Source organism: Meriones unguiculatus, chromosome 14 (genome assembly GCF_030254825.1).
Source record: "Meriones unguiculatus strain TT.TT164.6M chromosome 14, Bangor_MerUng_6.1, whole genome shotgun sequence".
NCBI classification, from domain to species: Eukaryota; Metazoa; Chordata; class Mammalia; order Rodentia; family Muridae; genus Meriones; species Meriones unguiculatus.
In genome coordinates, this window is record NC_083361.1 from 77,301,634 (window position 1) to 77,325,158 (window position 23,525).

Below are 23,525 nucleotides of genomic sequence, written 5' to 3' on the forward strand. Positions count from 1 at the left end.
TAAGCAGGAGCTATGGAGCATGTATTTGTTGATGTTCTGCTGTACTTTTTTCTCCAAGGAGTACAGGGTGTAATGTGGAGAATGTTGCACAGGGTTTGCCTAAGAGTGTTAAAAGGAAATAAAAAGAAAATTGTGCTCGTGTCAAGTGAGAACACAGAGGAAAAGACATGGCTATTGGCAAAACCAAACCCCAGGTGGCAGCTAGGCATGCCAAATAAGGTTAAAGGAGCCAGGCTACCCTGTAGGGCCCATAGCTGGCTTTTTAGAATACTGAATCATTTTGCCATAACAATAGAGAATTCCATTAAATTCACAAGTAAAGACCTACAAATAGATTTGCAGCACAGAGCATGTCCTTAAGAACCATCTACCCAGTTCTCTTAATGTATAGATTGGGCAGATAGAAGCCAGAGAGAACAAGTAAAGAGTTAGAAACAAAATCATAGCTCAGAAACCAGATCGTGCATTTATTTGTTCAGTGACTTAGCTGAGCGCGCTCTAGGCACAGCCCCCCTGCCCTGCTAATGGCAACCCATACTGCCTTGTTCCACCTCCAGTTGCCTCCATGGCATCCAACTCAGTTGACAGCAATCCCAACCCTTCTGAGGGACAGACCTCAGCCACCTCACACAGACCTACTGCTGACGGAGGCTTTGTTGAGAGAAGGGAATTCTCTTCCAGGTGTCTGCAGTTGTGCTGATTGTCTTTGATTCAAATGTGCTTATCCTGTGTTCCTCTGCCAGGTCAGCTAGGAAAGACTTGATGGATGGGAAGACGCTTGTGTCTATGCATAATCCTTTAGTACAATTGGCAAAGGCCCTAAGCATTATCTTTCACCAGAGGAAACACTTCTGTCTTAAAAATTGACTTTATCCTAAAAAATGCCTGGCATACTAGTTTAAACTCCAATAAGATAATTGAAGTTGGAAACCCCTTTTGTTAGAATCAAACGTGAAATTTCTTCAAAGATACATAGTTTAAGAGCTGTCATTAATCTGCCTGTCCCCGGGTGGTATCACAATGGCAGCTGTCTCTTTAAAAGACCATGCCACTGCAAGAAAAGCTGGACGAGTTTCAAGGTAGCTTTAAGTTACTTTCCATACTCCAGTTCCCATACTGAAAATATATAGAACCAATGATTTAGAAACTAAAGACCTTCACTGAGCTCTTTGAAACACTTCATCCTGTTAACTTTGTCCTTTGTCCTGGGTTAGTCTCCTAAGAAGCAAACTCCCTCTTTTGCAAGCTGTGGACTTTCCTTGGACCAAGGGAGTTGAAAATGAGGAAGGGAAGGTGGCTTTTTTCCTGTCCATCTCAGTAATCATCTTGGACGACCTGCTTGAAATTTGGACTCCGGGGACACCTGTTTCTTCCACGGCCAGAGCCATGATGCTCTGCCTCTCCCTGGTGCCCAGCCACTCTGGCATTGTCTGAGATACTGCCGCCAGCACGTACTGTGAAGAGAGAGGGAAACCAAGCCGCCAAGCAAGGCGTGCAGTAGGAGAGCCAGAGGTGTGCTGCCTCGGCGGAGTCAACTGCGGCTTCTCTTCCTTCTCACACACATGGAGTTTGGAGCCCAGGAACCGCAGCCCGACACTTAGCCAAGTGGATGATGTGTGTGAGCCGGCTCTGAAGGCTGCGCCGCCTCTCCCGAACCTCCTGCTGGCGGGATGTAAATATACCTGCAGACCGGCCAAACAGGACTGCCTTTCCCCCAAGCCCTCCCTCCTCCCACCCTCTCTCTCCCTGGCTAACCAGCATGAGAGGATCGGAAAAATCAACAGCCCGCAAGTGACAGCTCCAGCCTGGATCCGCTGGGCTCAGCCTCCGTGGGAAGTTGATTGTGCAGAGGCTTTCATTGTGAATCTCCGCTGGCATCGCTATGTTTGCCTCGATCTGGTATGCCAAGAAGCTGGGTCGCAGGTTCGTGCACAATGCCAGGAAGGCGAAATCAGAGAAGGTATGGAATGAGTGGGGAGGAAGATCGCCTTACGGATGTGCCAAATGCCTGCTCTGGGCTCCTGGTTTGAATACAGACGCAGCCTTTATTCGCTGGCTGTGAGGACCTACCTCTCACTGGGAATGTGGTCCACGCCACTTAGGAAGGGGTAACTCTTAGAGCCTGGTTCGGGAGGGAGGGGAGCCTTCGGGGTTGATCTGGATCCGTGGCTATTCCAACTGTTTGCTGAAATCAGCGGGTTGATAGAGAGGGTCTCCACAGAGACAAGTATTCTCAGGCATTGCATCGGATGCAAGCAGGGGAGCATCAGCAGCCTGTCCTTGTCTGGGGGGCTCACTAGCAAACTTGTTGCTGTGCTGCATTATTTTTATTACTGTGATCTTTGGGTCTGTGGTAGCGTTAGGAATGCCCGTGTCTTCCCCCAGCGCGTGTGCTCTCACCTGTGTCCTGGGAGACTTCCAGTGAGAGTCACCACACCTCACGCGAGTGCTCGATACGGTTCCCACGGAACAAAAACCTTCATTACAGAAGGGTTTGCAATGGGCACGAAATCTCTGTTCAGTGGGCTCTCGGTCTCCGTTGAGAGAATGGCTTTGTGCCCCCGGTGTATTCTGCACAAGTTTCCAGAGCATCTCTGCACGGATTCACCTCCTTAGTTTTGTTTCTCTAAGAAATTAAGATGGCCTGGAAGTCCCAAGGTGTATGAAAAACTTGAACTTAACCGAAGATATTGGTTTACATCTTTGATATTTTTTTCCGATGCTTTTTTGAGGTGCTGGCCAAAAACTGTCATATTTTGGAAATCAGGAAACCAGAAAGGTTTTGGTAGGTGCTGGGCAAACTTCCACAAAACCTAAAAGAATCTTGTCGAAAGCCACATTGGCTATATCACTCTGAGGATGCTATTTTTAGCCCACATCCTCTCTACCTTTCCCGCATTCCTGAGACTGACCCAGGCTAGGTAGCTCACAGGGTCTGTGGTCCTGCTCTTTCTCCCAGCTACAAGTATCTCACTACTACCATAGCATGTTGTTTGTTCTGTCAGAGTAGGATAAAACACGGGAACCCAATGATAAACCCAGATAGGACTGCAATGTGAAGAGGGAAAATATCTGGTATTTTCACTTCAGGGCTGTAGCCTTCTCCAGCATCAGGATCCAAAAATTGCCACATGATAGATAACCAGCTTGTTCTTCATTGACTCCAGTGGTGAAGGAGTGGGTGGAAAGGTTTAGGGTAACATAGGTCCATTCCACGTTTTATATCTCACAAACTGGAAACTTACCATGCTCCGGTGTATTGGATTGGGTGTCTCATTTATTTGCTTCTCAAGTGATTTTTAAGGAACCATACTTACAGGGAGTAAAAAAGACATATTTAGAATTCTATCAGGGTACTTTTTTTGGGGGAAAAAAGTGTTTCTTTCCATTAAAATTATAGGCTGTATGGATGACAGGGCTCTGAAAGGCACCGGGGGATAATGCCTCCTGGCAAATTAGTATGCAAAGAAAAGTTGAATTTTCCAGTGCCATTTAATTCAGGTTCAGACCTGAATGTGGGGCCCAGCAGCTGTGTGTGAAGGACTTGAAAGGCTGCTAATCTAACAAAGTGACTTGCACTCAGCTGCTTCAGCGAGTGAAGAAGGTAGCAAGGGGACACAGAATATCCTTTCCATTTCCAGGCCGGATAATGCCCAGAATAGGCAAGACACAATCAAGAGTGAGGCTGAAGTGTTTTAAAATTTTTGTCTTACTCAGAGTGTGAGGTTGCATTCAAATCAGGAACTCAGCATCAACTGAAGTTTGGCTGTCAGAGTGAGAAAGACCAAACCAAAATAAACAAACAAACAAAAACCAGATTAATTCTAATGCCCTGTGCTAGCCGAAAGGGCTGGGAGGGGCTAATTTTGAACACTAGGTGCTAATATCTCACAGAGGTTGTATTTGTGGGGTTTCTAGAATAAATTAAAAGGTAGGCTACTTAGAAAACGTATCCACTCACTCAATACCTGATGTATGGCAATCGTTTATAATGCATGGTTGGATCAAATTACTTAAACAAATAATTACGAATTAATATTTTCAGCTAAGAATTCAGTAGCATACTTGAGAAGGAAGTTGATAACTCATACCACAAGCTGCGGTAATTGAGGGGATCAGCTGTATTATGGATGTGGTTATCCAGGTGCCAAACTTTACAAATGTTGCCCCTCCCCCACCTAATAAAGCTAATTTATATTAACCACAGTCCTTCCATCTTATTTTACCATTCAAGTTAGATTAGGAAAGTATTTTTCTCAAGGCTAGGGCTAACTGAAGGGCCCCATAGGAATGTAAAAGCCTAAATGGTATCCTAAACATACAGAACGCCTTTATTTCTGGTTGTTTAGTCCATTGTTTGGCCTTAATCAACAATGCTAGTGCAGTTCACCAGCATTGCGCAATGCCTGTCATAATTATCACAATGACAGTAGATTACCAATAACCTCTGTCTGCACACTACCCATCAATGAGCTGCTTTATATGTAAGAGTTAAGTCGATTTTCAGATCCTACATGATATGTTATTTTTGTTGAATTCTAGAGGGGACATGGGCTAGCCCAAGCTCACAGAAGGAGTAGTAACTATCAGTGCTGGAATTTGACCCCAAATCCTTCCATGCTGTATCAAAATCATATCTTTGGTTCTCTTGCACTGTCTGTGGCTCTCAAAATTATCCAGGATCTCCTAATATGGTCTTGTCTAGATATGTTAAGCATTGCTGCTTATCTTGTCTTTCTCTTTTGTATCAGAACTTCCAAAGTCATGAAGTGTCCAAAATTAAAGTTTGTGATTTTGCAATCCAACTGCCATGCTTCAGATAAAGCAAAAGTAGAGAATGTCTAAAGTAGAGAATTGCCTGTTCCATTAGTGATTTTTCACTTTGCCCCTTCTAGTTGAATAAATGCTACAATGTCTTGGCCACTATTATTGGTTATACATAGGTTGTAATTGTCATTTCTTAATAACCTAAACATTGATGTTTGTACTCATTGATCTTTCTTATAGAATCTAAAGATGTCTTTCATCAGAAAGGACCTAAATTTTGGCCAATTATAACCATGCCTTCCTTGAAAAATGAGTCAAAGATGTTAGGTAATTCACATTGCCATTTTCTTCAGGAAATGGAAAATAAAGGGCCCTTTGTTATCCTTTCATTGAAAAGATGGTTGCTCAGACCAGCAAATTCTGTGAACTAAATTATCCTAAACACGGTGATGTGCTGCTCAGACTGCTTGGTCACAACATGGCATCTTCATTTCAACAATTATTCCCTCTTTTCTGGGATCCTTTGTAATTAGTTCAGAAGTTGGTCTTTCTCTTTCCTTCCTGTTGTTACATTTCACCTTAAATCTCTTAATTTAGACCTTTTCCAGTTTGCTTTACTCTAAAAGGCTAGCTGATACATTTAAGATACATTGACAATGCAGTTTCAGGCCACAGGGAAATGGCAAAGACTATTGAAGTACTTAAAGTTGTGAACCTTCTCTCAATTGTTTCTTTGTTTTTATTTTGATTTTTATGCTTTTAACTTCTTTGAGGGGAAACACCTAAAGGTTCCTGCATATGCACTTACTAGAGACTAGTAACCACATTCTTTGCCTAATAAAAGTAACACGGATAAACTAGACAGTGTGAGGTAACCTGTAAGTGATGTAACAGAGATCTGACATTAGGCCATTTTCGCCCTTGAGAACTTTCCCAAGAATTAGCACACTAGAAAACCCTTGCTTTCTTTTCTAAATACAGCACGTTAATTCTGCGTAAGCTGAAGTAAAGGACAACCTACTGATGGGCTTGTCAGCAGGGTGACCAAAGAGAAAGAATTATGACCTTCGTGGTCCTAGCAAAATAGAAAGAGAGGATGGGGACTTAAAAGAGGGCACTAGCTAGTCCTGCTCTTTGGCATGCAGCCTGAAGCCAGACATTTGCCTTATGTAACTTCAGTGTTCTTATCTGTCAAATGGAACTTTCACCTCCAGGTTTTAAATATGGTGAAGCAGATGCTCTCAGAGTGAAAGTGAAACCTTTCCTGTCATCTCTTAGATCTGCCATGATTTGGCCTCTCCTTCCCTTTCTGCCTCTGTATCAATGAACATCTAAACTGAGAATCCTAAACTCTAAGCAAATGGCCCTATCCTTTTTCTTAGCTTCAAAGATTTGGCTTGACCTGTTCTGCTAGTTATCTGACCACAACCAAGCCCTAACCTTCACTAGTTCTGCATCCTGAAGGGACATCATCATTACTAGGAAACTCTGTGGCCTCAGAAGCCCAGAATGGATCTTCCACCAGTCCCCAAAGCATTTGGTTGTAATCATCTTCATGTTTCTGTAATTCTCACTAGAGTATTTGAAATAGGGGTCTTTTAAGCCTTGTTCACCAGGTTTACAGAGTTTAAAAGAATGCTGAGCATATGACTGTCTTTCATACATTGCTTCTTAACCTCTAAACTGTCACCTCTTGCAAGATGCATCATTATTTATTACCCAGAGACAGCAGGACAGCAGGATTTGTGATGTCATAGTACCTATCAGATGCATCTTTATCACATACTGTTAAAGTGTGAAAAAAGTTCACCTTTAGAGTAAATGGAATATGCCATAATGCTGAAGGGATGAATGCATTTTGTTTAAGGATGAAAAAAAATATTATGAATAAACTGTTGAAATATAACACTTTCCATTCAATTACTTTCATTTGTTTGTCAATAACAATGCTAGTTTGCATAATAGTTAATGCTAAAATGTATCATACAGCTTTTCCAGTACAGATTGAACTCATTTGGCATTGTGTACCTTTTTCTATATTTGGGAAGTTAAATAAACAAGTAAAATGCAAATGAATGCTATATAAGTGATATGTTGAAAGCCAAAATCATGATAGAGCCATGTAGATTGCAGAAGAAAAAGTGTAAAAAATCTTTCAGACTCTCTCACTGTGTGTGCATGAAACAATAGAAATGTGGCTAGTACTTAATGACTTCATGCTATTGCACTTAGTTAGGTAAGCATTCCTGTGTAGACCCATATACTTAAAACAAATATGCATTGCATTTTTCTGAATGCATATTCTTATGTGATGTGTGTATACAACTACCCAGATGGCAACTTTATTTTCCCTATGAAAAATAAATTTTGAAACGTGACTTTACATGTATTACCTGAATTTTGCTTAAGCATTAGAAGATATGCCCTGATGTGGATGACCCATCAGTCCTCCATGCATGATAGAGTCTCCCTTGCCTATTCTTATCTCCTGGTAGTACAAGAGGAGGCTGACCTGGAGCGAGGAAGAGACAGATGTATTATCTCAGGTCTGTTGGAGACTTCTGAGTCTCCAGTCCCCAATCATGAGCAATAATGGCATGACTCAGCACCAGTGTCGGCCAAGTGGTGGTGACCAGGAGGACAGGTGTTTGTCCATGCTGTGTGCAGCACTGCAGATTGCTCTCATCATCTCACAGGGGAACTGAGCAGACTTAGAACCTGCTCTAAGACCCTCAGCTGCCACCATAGGGCAGAGCTTTTGACCAGACCAGAATAGGAAGACAGGAGGAAAGAAAGGGGAAGAACTGGCTGGAGGGAAAGAAAGCATGTCGAACAGCCCTGGAGAAACTCTTGTTAATTGTGTAATGCCTTTTGAGCAGTTTGCTCAAGCACTAGGATGTACACTTTACATCCTTTATTTCATTTAGTCCTCACTTCCACTTCCTGCATTGATTTTATCATTAGCTAAAGAAACTGAAATGTAAAGTGTTAAGAGGTTAGACCAGATCATAACTCGTAGAGGTAATTTTCAACGCCAGGTAATACTGACTACAGAGCCCTTGACTACAGCCATGTAGACTTGACTTTACGCTTTGCTTTGCACCTTTCTTGAGATAATCAGGCCGCTGTGTTGTCTGTAAAATGACATCTAACTCCTCACTACAGTTTTTTCAGATACCAGGTAGAGAGAAAAACTCACTTTAGTCTAGTTGTTAGAACTTTGTTAGCAATATCTATATTGCTAACATACATATATATGTATGTCTAAATGTGTATGTATACATGCATACACATACATTATATATATGTTTCTCTTTTCCCCCTTTTGCTCCAGAGGTCTTCCTCTACATTGTGAAAATAGACTAAGTGATGAAGATAAAAATGTAAGATTACCTACTTATAATGCTCTCTGTAAAGATCAATGCTATCCCACTTTCTGTTTGTAAACAGAATAAATAAACTCATACTTCATGTATGAGTTTATTAGAGAATCCCTCTCACTTGAAGTAATGCCTTGCTGCACTCACTAATTTTTGTTTGAGCTACATATTTTAATTTCCTGAAGCTAATCACTAAGCCTTGAATTACATTGTCAAAACATTGTGATTTTTGTCCCTTTCATTCAGGACACCTAGCATCTGGGAGTTTGATAATGGATCATGCATGAACCAGGGGTTAGTATGCTTGGCTGTTTACTGTTTGCATTCCCTACTGCCTCTGCCTCTGGTTTCATTTCTTCAGCTGCAACCAGCTTTCTTCACAGCTTAACATTCTTAGGTTTGTATTTGATATAAAACTACAGAATACCACAAGGAAGACTTTGTACTCACTTGCACTTATAAGCCTATCACTTAGCACAAAGGTGTGTGTCAGGATAAGTATGTCAAATGATTATACATGGAAGGCCTGGAACTTCCTTGGCTGTTCTTTAAAGACGATAATAAGGTTATGCCCATCTTCAAAGAAGAAGCAGGATGAGAGACACTGAAGTAGGTTTTGCTTTTGTTTTTGTTTTTCTTGCTTGCTAAAATAAACAGACAAAAACAAAAAACTTCATTTAACATATGAGTTCTGCTCCACATGTCTCCAGACTTGGGCTTATATGTGGATATGATATATTTTGTTGTTTTTTTTTTCTCTACATTCTAAGCTTAAAAATTCTAGCTATTGCAAGAATTCTCACTCCACTAATTATAGCCCGAGTTATGTCTCCTGAACAATCATATTTCAAAGTCATTGTTCCCAGTGTGACTTTATTTGAAATATTTATTTAAAATAATTATTTTTAGGAAATAATTAGAGTTAAGTTACAGTGGTAGAGTACACATCTATAGAATTGGTTACCTTATCAAAAGGAGAGAGGAGGAATTATATTGCTTCCATCACCCCCAGTACTAACCATCATTCTTGCTCAATGGCTCAGTGTATGCATAGAAAAGATAGATGCAGAATGGATGGAAACAAGAACTCAACCATTGTGGAGACTCTGACTTTGAACTTCCTGATCTTTAAAACAGTGAAAACTTAATGTCTGCTCTTTAAGCTACTGAATCCATAATACTCTGTTTGACAGCACATGAAATCTAAAGTACAGCCTCCTACCTTGATGGATAGGATAATGTCCAATAAGGAATGCTTTTTCTGGTGGCAAACTTGAGTCTCATCATTAAGGATGAGTAGGTAGCTTGCTGAGTGTTGCTATGAATCCAAAGTAAATAAGCCCTGGAACCCACACAGTCTCAAAAGGATCAGTCTCATGTGATCTATTGAAGGAACAAGAAAGGCTATTAAAACTAAGAGAGTAAGAGAAAAAGAAGACAAGAGAGTGAGGAAAATGGATAGCTGCTTTTGCATGATCAGTTTGTTTGACTGCATAGTTTCTTGTCAAACTCCTAGGGCTAGAGAATGAATGTTAACTATTCATCCAGCAAACTTGATAAACTTTTAAAAAGCACTCATTAAATCTTGCTTTTCCTTCCCTTCTCTACTCGTTACTATACAACCCTGTTAGTAAGCCTCCCATCTGTCTTTGTTTCTTTCCCTGTTGCTGCGATAAAATACCATGATTAAAACCACCCAGGGGGAAGAAAAGGATTATTTCTCTTTACTGTTCAAGGGTGCAGTACATCATAGTGGGTATTCAGAGTGGCAGGAGCTTTAAACAACTAGTCACATCACAACCACAATCAGGAAGGAAGGTGAAGAATGAACTCTCCTGCTTGGCTCCCCTTGCCTGCTTATATAACACATGGTCCCAGCCAGAAATAGTGTCACCCTATATGGGTGGCCATTCACGCATGCCCAGAGGCCCATTTCCCATGTGATTCTAGACTCTGTAAAGTTGACAGCTAACCCTATCCACTACACAATCCATGTAGGAACATACTTGAGACAATCAACTGAGAGGAAGAAAAGAAAAAAAAATATTTGGGCTTACTGTTTCAAAGGTTTCATTTGATGGTCACTAGCATGTATTGTTTTGGGACTTATCACCAAGAGGCAGAACATCATGGGATAAGGTACCATAATAAAAAGCTGCTCACTGAACTGTGGCCAATATTGGGGAAAAGACAGACAGAGAAACAGAAACGGAAAGCATAGCAACAAAACACACCCTTCAAAGGTATCCCTTCACTAATCTACTTCTTCTATTTAGCCCCCAACTCCTACAGTTTCAACGGTTACCCCATAGTGCACTCAGCTCTGAATCCATCAATAGATTAGTCCATTAATGAAATGATAGCCTTCATGATCCAGTCACTTTCTTACCATATGTCAACACTGCTGCACCAGGAACCAAGCCTTCAGTACATGAGCATTTGGGGGACACTTCTCATCCAAGTCTTAGCAAAGTCACACTGAAGCAGCAACGTGATGAGTTCCTTATAATGAGTATGGAACAAAACTCCTACTATGAGCTGGGGTTTAGAATTTTCACTAGAGTTCGCAAAAAGAGCGAGAGAATGATAATTGTTAGAAACAGGAGGTCATAGAATGGAGTTGCTTCACTTTTCCACACTGTGAAGCTGCATCAGTTGACAGAAGAGAAATCGATGATTCCTAGCGTGGGACTAAGGAAACTAATTTTTCTATGAGAGAGAAAGGATAGCCTGGCCCGGTATTTAGGAGTTGAAGGAATGATGCTTGAGAACAGAATATTTGGGATTTTTTTTTCTTATGCCTTCATGTTTGAGAAACATTTTAGCTTAAGATTTACTTCCCTTTGTTTTCTAATTTTCTTGTGAGGTCATTTATCATATTTGTTGATCCCTGCCCTTCACATATATTTTTGAATTCTTTTCTTTATTCTTTTCTTTTCTTCTTTTCTTTGCTTTTTTCTTTTTCACTCATTCAAGGGCAATATGGCAGCTGAAGACTTTTGACCCATATGCAAAGTTCATCATACTGTGGCAGAACCTTGGATACATTGACTTTTGGTTCTTTTCTGTGTCACAAACAATAGCAACTATGTTTGTGTTAGCTTTTTAACAAGTCTAGTGTAAAAACCTTAACATTTCCCTCTCTTGTCCTCCCCCCACTTTCCTGCCCTCTCCCTCTTTTTCCATTTCAATACTCAGCCTAGTTTTATAAAGTGAACAAGGTAGCTTTTGGTAACTTATTCATTAACCATTCCTCTTTCTCTACTACTCCCTGGGGTTTCAGAATGGACTTGATTCCCAATCCAGGTTTTATAGAATGAAGAAGTATGTAATTATACCTCTGCTACTAGAAGGAGGAAAATGAGAAAAACGTCTTTCCTTAAAAGGTGAAATTGTCATACTATGGGGAAGTTTGGTTTTTTAATTCCTCACAAATATTTTTTTTTAGGTCATTATAAACTGCACATCTCCAAGCTTCTTCTTTTGCCCTCCCTCATCTCTCAGAGAATAAAAAGTCATGTGGAAAGAGTATCTTTTGAATGTTGAATGAAAGCCTATCACTTCCCACTTTAAGGGAAGAGAAGCATTCTGAAAATGCTTAGGTCCCGTGGATAGATGGAGCACATTGCTTCGCAGGTTTATTTCACACTCATAAATCCAGAAGGGTTTCCTGGGTTTTCAGATCTAGAACAGGCCTGTTTTATAGGAGGTAAGAGCAACACTAATGAATGCTTGCTGAGTGCTTACTGTGGGCTGCCCTTATTGCCATGGTTCTCAACCTATGAGTCTCAACCTCTTAGGAGGTCTGCTGACCCTTTCACAGGGTTTGCCTAAGATGATCTTCATATCAGACGTTAGCATTTATAACAGTAGAAAGATTACAGTCGTAAGTAGCAACGGAAGTAACGTTATGATTTTGGGGTCACCACAACATGAGGAACTGTAGAAAGGGGTCATGGCGTTAGAAAGGCTGAGAAATGCCACACTATTGTGCGATTTTCCATATTCTGATTGAGCCATATTTCGTAGTCATCCTATCAGCTAAGTAACATCATGTCTTCATGATTACCTTGAGGCACAGAAAGGTCAGTTTGTGACACACAGATGGATGTTCTCATGCAAGATCCTGACACGGGTAGTCGAGACCCAGGTTCCCATCGTCAACCACAGCCATACGGTGCCTCTTCTGGAGGATAGGACATTTCCGAGTTCTTTTTCCCAGGATGTTTTTGCAGTTAAACTTGGATAATTGCAACTCCAGGTGGCCTACCTGTACTTTCTGCACTCTGAGCAACAAGACTAGCAAGCACCACCCTATAGTCATAAGTAAGGAGTAATCATCTTTTTTTTTTCACAGTACCACTGCCTGGATGCAATATTTTGTATAATGATATTAATAATCCATGCTGATATTTTCAGTAAAAAAAAAAAAAAAATGACCCAACTTCACCATGACTTCAGAGCCCGGTTGTAATAAAAAAGAAAAAAGTCATACAGCAGGGTGTCATTTGGAGAAAAATTCCACACCAGTGGTTGCATTAATTGCTACTTTGGATGTTCCTGCTGTGAAGTGAATGGAGCCACAGTGGATCTATTTCGTAGAAATAACCATCTTTATTACCTCTGCTCTAGGATGCAGAGTTTTGAGATTTTTTTTTTGAGGTAAATATCTTTACTACTCTATTTCCTTTTTCCATTTCCACCCTATCACTAATCCATTTTGTTGTTATAACTGGTTTAATGTCTTCATATTCAATCTATAAAGAATAAGGGACGTTACAGGATTTGGGGGGAATTTTCTTTGCCTCCTACTCTGCCAGCATGTAACATTTTGTTAACTCCCCAAGTGTAACATTATGAGCATCATGTTTAATTCAAATGCAATCCATTATTTTATAAAAGTTGGGTTTTGTTCATTGACATCTCTGGAATTCCAAGAATGTGTATGAACAATAAAAAGGAATCTCCTCTGTTTTGATCATTTTCCCTGAGAACGCATTGAGAAAAGAAGGGCAAAATGCACCCAGTGAGGTGGAGCATGTTAGCAGTTGTGAACTGTCTTATGCCTTTTAGAAAACAAATTTAAATACATTTCCTGTTAATTTATACTTTCTGTATCCCAGTTTCTTATGATTTACCTATGTAAGTGCCTTGAGCAATTTCAAAGTCATTTTGTATTATTTCCAGTGATTCAAGGCTGACTCCAGGAAACTAAAATTAAAGTACATGAGTTATCCATGGCCTTTTAAGTCAATTAATATTCAACAAATGCTCATTTTTTCTTGGTAGTGAACATAGACTTATTTGCGCATTTCTATTAATAATACTGTGCCGGGCCTTCAAAGGATGCAGAAATGATCCAGGAATGCTCCATCCTGGATCAGTAAGGAGAAAACGGAGAAAAATAAATTATTAAAGCTAACAGATGACAACTTCTGGCTGCCCTGTTTCTGCTTCTCCCTCGGGGTCTCCAAGCTCATGGCACACCAGGCCGAACTGGAGTTAGCAAAGCTCCTCAGGGCAGGTGGGTGCAGGGCAGGATCTCAGTCAGCAGTGAGCGCCACAAGAAACAGCCTTCTTGGGAGACGGCTTCAGTTATGCAGCTCAGTCACGTGGTGCCGTGGAACAAAGGCTGTTTAAACTTTTAGGGCGAGTGTACACGGTCAGCCAAGGCCAAGGTGCCAGGAATGCCTTATTAGCACACAGAGGGATTCCAGGTGCTACTGGGCATTACCTCATAAGGGAAAAGGAAGTTTAACCTGTAACCTGGCCATCATGCTATGTGACCTCCTCAGGCCATGTGGCAGAGGTGGGGGGACATAGGCTACTTATGCCGTGACATGCACACTCAGGGCGGGGAGGGAGGAGGACTACTCCTGCTGATCTCAAGGCAAGATTTTTGGGGTTTGGACAGGCCTCAACTTCACTCTTGCTCCAGGTCTGCTCCCCTGTTTCACAGTTCCCCAGGCCTCACAATCTCAGCACTGTTTTAGCAGAATAAGCAGTGTGGCACTTTCTCTCCTATTTCTTGTGCCTTGACCAGATATCTTGCAGTCTTGGGATAGGGGGTCATGCATGATAACAAGACTCATGGTATATGGCTGATTATGGCACACTCTTTGCCAACATAAGAACGAAAGCCACCTGACTTCATCTTGTTCTCAGGTAGCTCATGGAGACATCTATTTATAGTATCCTTCTAGGAAACACAAATGTCTCAAATTGAAGAAAGTGGTTGAATTTAACACTTTTATTAAAATCTACTGAGACAGAAGATTGGAAGATGCAAGAATATAATTTCCAATGTCAGACTTCTTGAGTTCAAACCCCAGAATCACCACTTGCCAGTTGGGGGGCCCTGAGATATTTACTTGAACTTTGTGTGTTCTGATTTTCCAAATGAGACCTGTCTCATAGCGTTCTACTGGGAATCAAGTATTTGTGATATAATCTACCTAGTCTAAATATTCATAAAGAAGTATAAAGTGTGACAAGCCATTTAAGCAAAATGTGTTAGAGATTGAGTGTAATTCTCCACAGTCTCTCAAATGAAAATGAACTCTCCCATTGCTTACTATTGAACTTGTTTTATTTTAAAACCACTTTTAATAATGTCATAATCACGAGCTCTCTGACATCTCAATAAGTTTGTGAACAGTCCTCTGCCCTGATAGAGTAACTCCAACTTTCACTGAACAATAACTTGGGAAGATGTCTTGACTTAATACTAGGTCTCACCAGAGATGTGGATCACTGGCTTGAAAACCTTCGATTCGAGCTTATCTGTCTTGACATGTCCTTAAGGGTCCGTCCTCTGAGGAGGTGGAGCATGAGCCTTTAATCAGCATAATGCATTTCTATGACCTGTAGGCAGCAGATCTGCTTTTGGAAAAGATTGGTGCCCATATCATCACTATCCATTGTTCAGATATAGGGATACTTGCCTGCTTACTGTGCCTTTAGAGTGTCAAATGGACATGAGACAATTCAAAGCTGTCAAAATATATAGTACTTTTGCATTTCTGATTAACATTTCATATTTTTGAATGTGTACTGTGTCCTTTTTCTGTGTTATGCCTATTTATACCATCCTGTCACTGTCTATGCAAGTAGCATGTCTTTCTGAAGTCAAACCACCTAGAGAAACTGGACATTCTCTTCAGGTAATTTGAAAAAAAAAAAAAAAAAAGCCTCAACCTGGCAAAAATTTAATAACTCACTGGGAGCCTCACAGTGCTTGACAGGAGAAGTGTAGTGGTGGGAATGCCTAGTCAGAGCACGAGGAGTGCATTAGATAGGACTGGCTGCCTTAGGGTGTGTGGCCACAGACAAGAGATACTTGTAGTGCCAATAAGAAAGACTATAAATTGGAAATGGCAACACAGTCTGACATGCAATATGTCCCGGGTTTCTATACAGTTCCATTCTCAGCTGAGTAAACAGCACATATTTGTGAAGTAGGCCACTTCTGCTCTTCAGGAGGTAAAGTGGGGTGATTGGGAATTTATTTCTGAGCCCTCGGTTACAGTAGACATGCCAAGTAGGCTATAGACTGAATTTCATCTGAACAGTAAATATCTTAGTATCGGAAGTGTGACAAAAATGCTACTTCAGAGTCAAGTGTTGCTGCCATCATTTTATTGTGTGTGTGTGTGTATATATATATACACATATATTTATATATTTATTTATATAATATATATTTATATGTATATTTATACCATATACATATATATGTACTTTATATATATATGTATATATATAGTGTCATTAAGTATGTTTACATTATTGTGGGACTATTACTATCAAACCTTTCTAGAATGTTTGCCACTTCACATAGAAACTTTGTATCCAATGGAAAATTAACCTTAATGTAGAAACACTTAAACATTTCCCATTTGAGCTTGGCATGAAGCACACTGATTAGTTTACAAGACTAATTCCACTTTTCTGGTATAGCTATTCTAAAAACATCTCAAAATACTAATAAACATTTGAGCTTCTGTTACTTCTTTGATGAGATTTTATAACATGTGAAATCTTTTTTTTTTTAATTTTAGTGCAATTAGTACAATTAGCTAAATACTTTAGCTTTACTAACATTAATAATGAAATATTTAGTTGTGCAATAAATTAAATATGCCACATGATCACCGAAACTGGAAACTCCATTTACATAAATGTTTTACAGGGTGTTGTAAAGTACCTAGTAAATTAATTATGACTATTTAGACTTCAGCTAATTAAACTCTCTTTTAGCACTTAACTTAATGGTATAAAATAAAACAACTTTGACAGTGATAATAACTGACATGATGGTCTAGTTGCACCAACCAAAGATAAAATTAGACAAATAGCATGTGCCTCTTTATAAAAATAAAAAGTTTTTTCCAACTCTCCTCTATTTCAATGTTGATTGCCAAATTGAAACAAGAATTAAATATCCATGGAGAAGACTTTTTAGTCAATTCAACCATTAGTCCATCAAATCTCTCTCTCTTTCTCTCTCTGTGTGTGCATGTGTGAGAGTGTGCAGGAGTATGCATACCACACCAAGCATGTAGAAGTCAAGGGAGACACTTTAGAATTCAGCTCTCAGCCTGTTAACTCTCTTGTCTCTTCCACCACACTGCAAACTGCCCAGATTCTTGGTGGCTCTCCACCCTCATCTCACTGTAGGAGCTGGGATTACAGATCTGGGATCTGAAATGAGAGTCTCAGGTTTAAGCAGCAAGTGCCATTATATACTAAGCCATCTCTCCACCCCATTCAAAACATTTGCAATGACAATTGCCTCAGTTGCCATAGCAGTCTTTAGGGTGTTTTCAGAGTCTTTCAGCAGTCTTTCAGAGTGTTTTCACTATGCTTAGAACCAAAGTGCTCAGGGTAGTAAGGTAGAAATCTTTGTGTTAGATGACTATATAATATCACAATTCAAATACAGTCTTTTCATCTGTGTTATAGCAGAGGTCCTGTGTATTCAAAATTTCCAGGCATGAAGAAAGAATATGAGAGGATAAGATGGAACCAGCAGAAACCTTAGAAAAGGATTAATGCCCAGGAAAGATGGTAAGAGAGTAGAAGGGGTTTGGCAGGGGAGGTGATGCCACTCATTCTAAGAACGGGGATCCACTTGAAGAGGCATAGATTTTAAGTTTGGCTTTCGGTGGAACACCAGGAGGCTCATGTTGACCTGAGAAATTCATGACTGCGAGAGCATGGAAGGTGATTGGGAAAGGCATCCGGGGCCAGGAGGTGAAGGTATCAGCTTCGCCTCTAATTATTTTGAGTTTTATTTATCTGATGAATGATGGAGCGCCAGTGTGTGAACCAGAGAGAGAGGTTATGACATTTACAATCTGGAAACCTTTTATGCAGCTGAAAGTTGAAGGGCATTAGAAATAAGGAGAGTAGAGAAGAGGCTCTACTCTCCGCGATTAGAGTTTGTGCAAATCACCCTGAGGTCTTTTAAATCACACTGCCGGCCCGACCCTGTTACTTTCCACATTTGTGCAGTGCAGGATAGGGATGAGAATTCCTGTTTCTTAGAGGAATTTCAAAGGACTGCTTCTGCTCTCCAACCTGATTTTGGGAAGCTGAGGAGCGCACACCTTGGTAAGGGAATGTCTCACGTGTTTTCGGCAGCTGTGAGAAAGTACTATAACCTGAGCTAATATATTAACTTCTCACAGTTTGAGAAGTGAGCATTCCTAGATGAAGGGGCCTGCAAGTTCGGTAACTGGCTTGGTGCTGCCTGCTGCCTCACAGGCAGCTCTTTACCAAGGTGGCTTTATATGGGAGAAGGGGAAGAGCAATGGTTAGCATCTGTGGTTTATGGGCAATGGTACTGTTCATAAAGGTGCTGCTAATTATCTCTCAAAGACTCCACCTCTTAAAACCACTGCAGTAGAGATTAGGCTTGAGCATATGAATTTTGGGGAGGTCCAAGTCTTGCTACTTAGCAGGGACTAGCGTTGGTTTAGTATTGACAAAAAGAGACGGAAGAGGCTGATGAGATTTCACTTTTAGGGCTTCATAGCTTAGAAGTATTCTGCTGGGATTTTGCTTGGATTATCTGTCTCTGCCTTAGGTTTCTGATGATGATGGACAGTGTTACGTAAATTAAAATGAATTAGCTGTTTTTCTAATGGCCCAAATAGGCTAAACTGACCCTTGGTAATGACCTTGTTGTTGTCTATTCAGCTCAGAGAAGAAAGAAATTGGCTACCTACGATTACTGGTTTCTAACACAAGATTTGCTGCAATAGAGCTTTGTAGCTTCCCGGGGCTTTCAGGTATATTCTGGTCAAAGGAAACAAATCTAAGTGCTTTTTAGAAGTATTGTTGTTGAGTGTTTTCAAAGGTAACATAAACTAAGGCGGTTTCTCAGATCATTTTCTATTGCCTGTGTTTCCTTCTCTTTGATGCCATGCTTGGGTCTGTCTGTAAGCTGAGCATGATCTCTCTGATTACCTTTTCTTGCAGCCAAGGCTTTTTGTTTTGTTTTGTGGTGCTCTTGAGCTCCAGTAAAACGGACTTCATCTGCTGAGTGTAGGAAAAGGCTTTAATTGACATAATTGACACTGGGGTGGTTACCTTGGATTTGAAAGTAGCTGTTGATTTTTTCCAGAATGTGAGGGCATTACCAGATAGAGCCAAGCACGCTGTGTGTAATAATGAAGGTGGTTTGGGAAGAATTTTGTGCTCTTAATTAGAAATGAGATGAGGTAGCCTTCTATCAGCAGGAGACTCAGGACACTGCCCTGAACTTGCGGGGAGTGTAATGGGATTACCTCACATTTGAGACAGTATTGTCACTGACAGGGCCCAAAGCCCTTCCTGGGAACATGCACTGGGGCACGGCAGGGATTTCAGGACAGAGTCCTAAAGAACTTATTGTATAATTTGAAAGATATTTTTCTCTCTTTCTCTCTCCTTCCCTTCCTCTCTCCTCTTGCTCTGTTCTCTGTGTAGCATCATGTTCAGTAGTGGAGAAAGATAAAATCATAAATTGTTTGCACATCATTTTAGAATATTTGTGTCTTTCAAATATTGTCCTCCTAATGGGAGGGCTGTTGAGGATTGTTTTGTTTTGTTTTTTAAAAATGAGACAGTGTATTCAGTATGGCCTAAATGATGTCCAGAATAAATGCAATGTACTTTTGTAAGCACTTGGTGTGGCTGCCTAATATTGCAGCTCATAAATGTTTATGAAGATAAAATACTATTACATCAGTGTAATTTCTCCCAGGTATAGAGATAGATACTGAGCAGATATTATTGAATGCAAATAGTATTTGGAAAGCATGTATAAAACTTGGAGTGCATTTTAATTTCAAAGTAAGAGCAGATTTGAGTTAATTAAGCACCAGGGAGGGACCTTACATGAGCAACCAAATTAATGTCTTTTCTCCTTGCCTATCTTCTCCTCTTCTCCTCCCTCTTCTTCTCTCTTCTTCACACCTCTTGTCTCCCTTCCTATCCTCTTGTCTCTAGACCTCCTCTTCTCCTCCCTTTCCCCCCACACAATATATACTCTTTCTTAATTTTCCTTTTTAATCCATTATCAAATAAAAAACTTATTTAAGCAAGAAATTTGCAAATCTTTAAGTATAGCAATGCAAATATAATAGACTTTCTGCCTTCATGGACCTTGTAAGAGTCAGGAAGCTAGTCCTTACCCACAAGGTAGCTTATCCCTCCAAGCCAAACTAAGATTTGATGGTAGCCGGAAGAAGGCACACATAATTACAGAACGGAATATAGGGTGCTTAGTGAATTTTAGTGAAAATGAATCAGTCATGATGAACACACAGTATTTTGGCAGTATTGCCTGGCAAAGTGAAAAAAATAAAAAAGGAAAAAAAAAACAGGGAAGGCAGTAGTATTGGAACGTTTTAGGGAACTATGTGCATTTATTGCAGTTGGAAAAGAGAGTACACATGTGGATACTACCAGTGGCATCTGAAAAGGAACAATTGGGCCAGATGGGAAAAGCCTGGAATACTAGCCCCGAGGTAGGATGTAATTTCACAAACAAAAGGTACATATGATATTCCTACTCCCAAAACTGCTTGGGTAGGGAAGTACAATGTAATGATGGAAAAAGCTTATGTTCTATCAGGGTTTTGAACTCAAGCTTTAGTTTTGCTTTACTTGCTTCATGCCTGCTTATAGCATTTCCCATTCATGATACTGGTACAATGATCAGCTTAATAGTATAAGTAAAATTTTTTTTTTTAATTTTAGAATTCTTCAACATTTTTTTCTTTTTTTATTTTAATTACAGGTCATTCACTTGTATCCCAGCCAGAGACCCCTCCCTCTTTCCCTCCCAATCCCACTTTCCCTCCCTCATCTCCTCTCTGCCCCCTTCCAAGTCCACTGATAGGGGAGGTCCTCCTCCCCTTCCATCTGACCCTAGCTTATCAGGTATCTTCAGGACTTTCAGGACAGGTTGCAATGTCCTTATCTGTGGCCTAGGAAGGCTGCTTCTCCCTTGGCGGGGGTGGTGGTGGTGATGGTGGTGGTGTGGAATCTCAATGAGCCAGTCATTGAGTTCATGTCAGAAACAAGGAAATCATGAATTTTGCAGGCAAATGGTGGGATCTAGAAAAGACCATCCTGAGTGAGATATCCCAGGAGCAGAAAGACACACAAGGTATATATTTACTTATAAGTGGATACTAAACATATAAGATAGGATAAACATACTAAAATCTGTACACCTAAGAAGATAAACAAGAAAGAGGACCTAGGGTAAGATGATCAATCCTCACTTAGAAAGACAAATGAGATGGACATTGGAAGTAGGAGAAAACAAGTTACAGGACAGGAGCCTACCACAAAGGGCCTCTGAAAGACTCTACATAGCAAAGTATCAAAGCAGATGTTGAGACTCATAACCAAACCTTTGGCAGCGTGCAGGGAATCATATGAAAGAAGGGGGAGTTAGTATGACCTAGAGGGGACAGGAACCCCACACGGACCAAATATATCAGGGCACAGGGGTCTTCTATGAGACTGTTTCTCCAACCAAGGACCATGCATGGATATAACCTAAAACCCCTGCTCTGATGTAGCCCATGGCAGCTCAGTATCAAGTGGGTTCCCTAGTAAGGGGGACAAGAATTATTTCTGACAGTAAAAATCTTTATATTCACCTCCAGCTATTGTTTTGTGTCAGGATTGCTGTCTATTGTCTTCCCTTTCACATTGCCTCTTATGCTTCAAGACATAAGCCCGTGTGCATTGTTAGAACTAAAGTAGAAAATCATTCATTCTATTTAGGGTCTTTTGAGCCCTACTGTGTGTGTGGAGCTACAGAAAACCCTGGCCTGTCCAAAGTTGAAAAAAAGAGACACAGACACAGAAACACACACATACATGAATTGTATTTCCATATCATAACACTAAGATGCAGAAACTGTTTGGAACTGGCTGTGTTCATGACACTGCTGGCTTCTGATCAAAGAACAAATCTTGATGGTCTTACTACATTGGCAGGAGAAACTTTTACATTAAGTGTAGCTTTTATGTCAGCATTTTAGTGGATAATGGGGAACTTGTATTTCATATAAACCAACTGTATAAATTGGGATTGACTGATACCCTTAGTGAATAATTGGGGTGATTGTTAAGAAAATAAAGTAAATCCTCAGATGGCATAGAAATTAAGAAATTAAATTTCTCAAATTTCTTCTAGGAAGGCGTCCTGGGAAAACTGAGATTCTAATGCCACTTAAAGGCCTGAAAAATAATATCTTAAGAGACAAGGTACAGAACAACCACATCAAGAACTATGGATTCTGCACTGTTTTAGAGAAAGCAGAGGGAACAAGGGAGAAGTGTGGAAGTGAGAAGACACTCTTTCCTGAGGAAGGTCTGAAGAGGCAAGGATGGGAAGTCAGACAGGCTCAGAAGTCAGTCGAGAAGCATCTTGTGTTAACAAGGTTGATGGGTTTGGACTTAGAAATGATATAACATCTGCAGTCTAGGGTCCGATAGAAGGGGAGGAGGACTTCCCTTATCAATGGAGTAGGGGTGGACATGGGGGGAAGAGAAAGGGAAGGTAGGACCAGGAGGAGATGAGGGAGAAGGCTATAGACAGGATACAAAGTGAATAAATTGTAATAATAATAAAGAAAATTAATAAAATAAAATACACCAAGAAAGCTAGTGAAGAATATTAGTAAATTAATATAACCAAAGGTGATAATTTCAGAAGCAAAAACACCTTTTTTAGAACCTTGAATTGAATAACAATTAATCAAGAGTAAAGAGATCAAAGTAGTGTGTGGAAGGATTCTATTTTCACTAAATTAATTTAAATTATAAAAAATTTTTAGAAATGAAAAAAAATAAAAGAAAAAGAAAAAATATATAGCATCTGCATTTTCAAAATGACTCAGGAGGTAAATAAATTATTGCTTTTGAAAGTAAGGGGGAAGCTCCTGGGGGAGCTGTGTCCACAGTACACAGAAGGCTCTAAGCATGTGGGGGGAGATGGACACGGTCCTCAGCACGACAGGAAGAAAAGCACCATGAGCTAGTGAGCAGTTATGCTGAGAAATTACTGCATTCTAGAAACAGTCCTGAGTAATCTCTGTGTTTCATTCCGTTTCATCCTTACACTAATTATGTTGCGTAGGTATTTCTATCCACTTTTACAAATGGGAAGACTGTATCTTATTTAACAGGATTCCTGGGAGTTTGCATGACGTGAATGGGAGAATGGAGCACAGAATTCCCAATTAAGTTTAAACTTAGTGTTCCCACTAAACCGCACGCAACCATCCATCCAGTAACTGATTACAAAGCACCTATTCTGTGCTGGACAACACGACATTACACTTACATTCTTACTCTGAACCTACCTAACTAAATAGATAATGTGGCCACTTTTCTATTACCATTTTCTCCAATGTTAAATCAGCTTTAATGTGGGCACTCAAACCCAGTTAGTTGAATCCATATTTATCTTTTAATAATCACCACGGTGTTATGAGCCATCATTTTTAATTCTCAAAAATAGATATTTGACATTTGTCATTAGTGTATTAATTTCTCCCAGTTATTTCTGTGTGTGCAGTAATATAATTATGATTAAAGTGATTGCAATATAATAATAATATTAATAATAACATTAATCTTGTGTTGATCACATACCTTGAACCAAGGACTATTTCAAGGTAATCCTTTATATCATTTCATCTAATCCTCAGCAAAATGTCTGATTTACAACTCTTTCTTTATGACTTACTTGTAGTAACTCTGGCTTTAGAGGCTTCACTGACTTCCTCATTAGTAAGATTTCACAGACAATAAGCGCCAGGCCAGAATTTTCAATCCTAGAACATTTTGTGGCAAAGCATAGAT

The 23,525-nt window shown here is 40.1% G+C and overlaps 1 protein-coding gene across 17 annotated transcripts in view; it reads left to right on the top strand.

Moving 5' to 3' along the window:
* The window catches only part of Dlg2 (discs large MAGUK scaffold protein 2), a 1,917,798-nt gene that overhangs the window by 1,059,149 nt on the left and 835,124 nt on the right, over positions 1-23,525 (top strand). The window contains exon 1 of one of the 17 annotated variants that reach the window (XM_060367571.1): positions 1,331-1,960. The exons of 15 other annotated variants lie outside the window; for them this stretch is intronic. In XM_060367571.1, coding sequence (XP_060223554.1) covers positions 1,883-1,960 — 78 coding nt within the window. In that variant the 5' untranslated portion in view covers positions 1,331-1,882. Of the gene's footprint in view, positions 1-1,330; positions 1,961-23,525 lie in introns of those variants that run through there. One more of the 17 variants, XM_060367574.1, reaches the window with a different exon arrangement.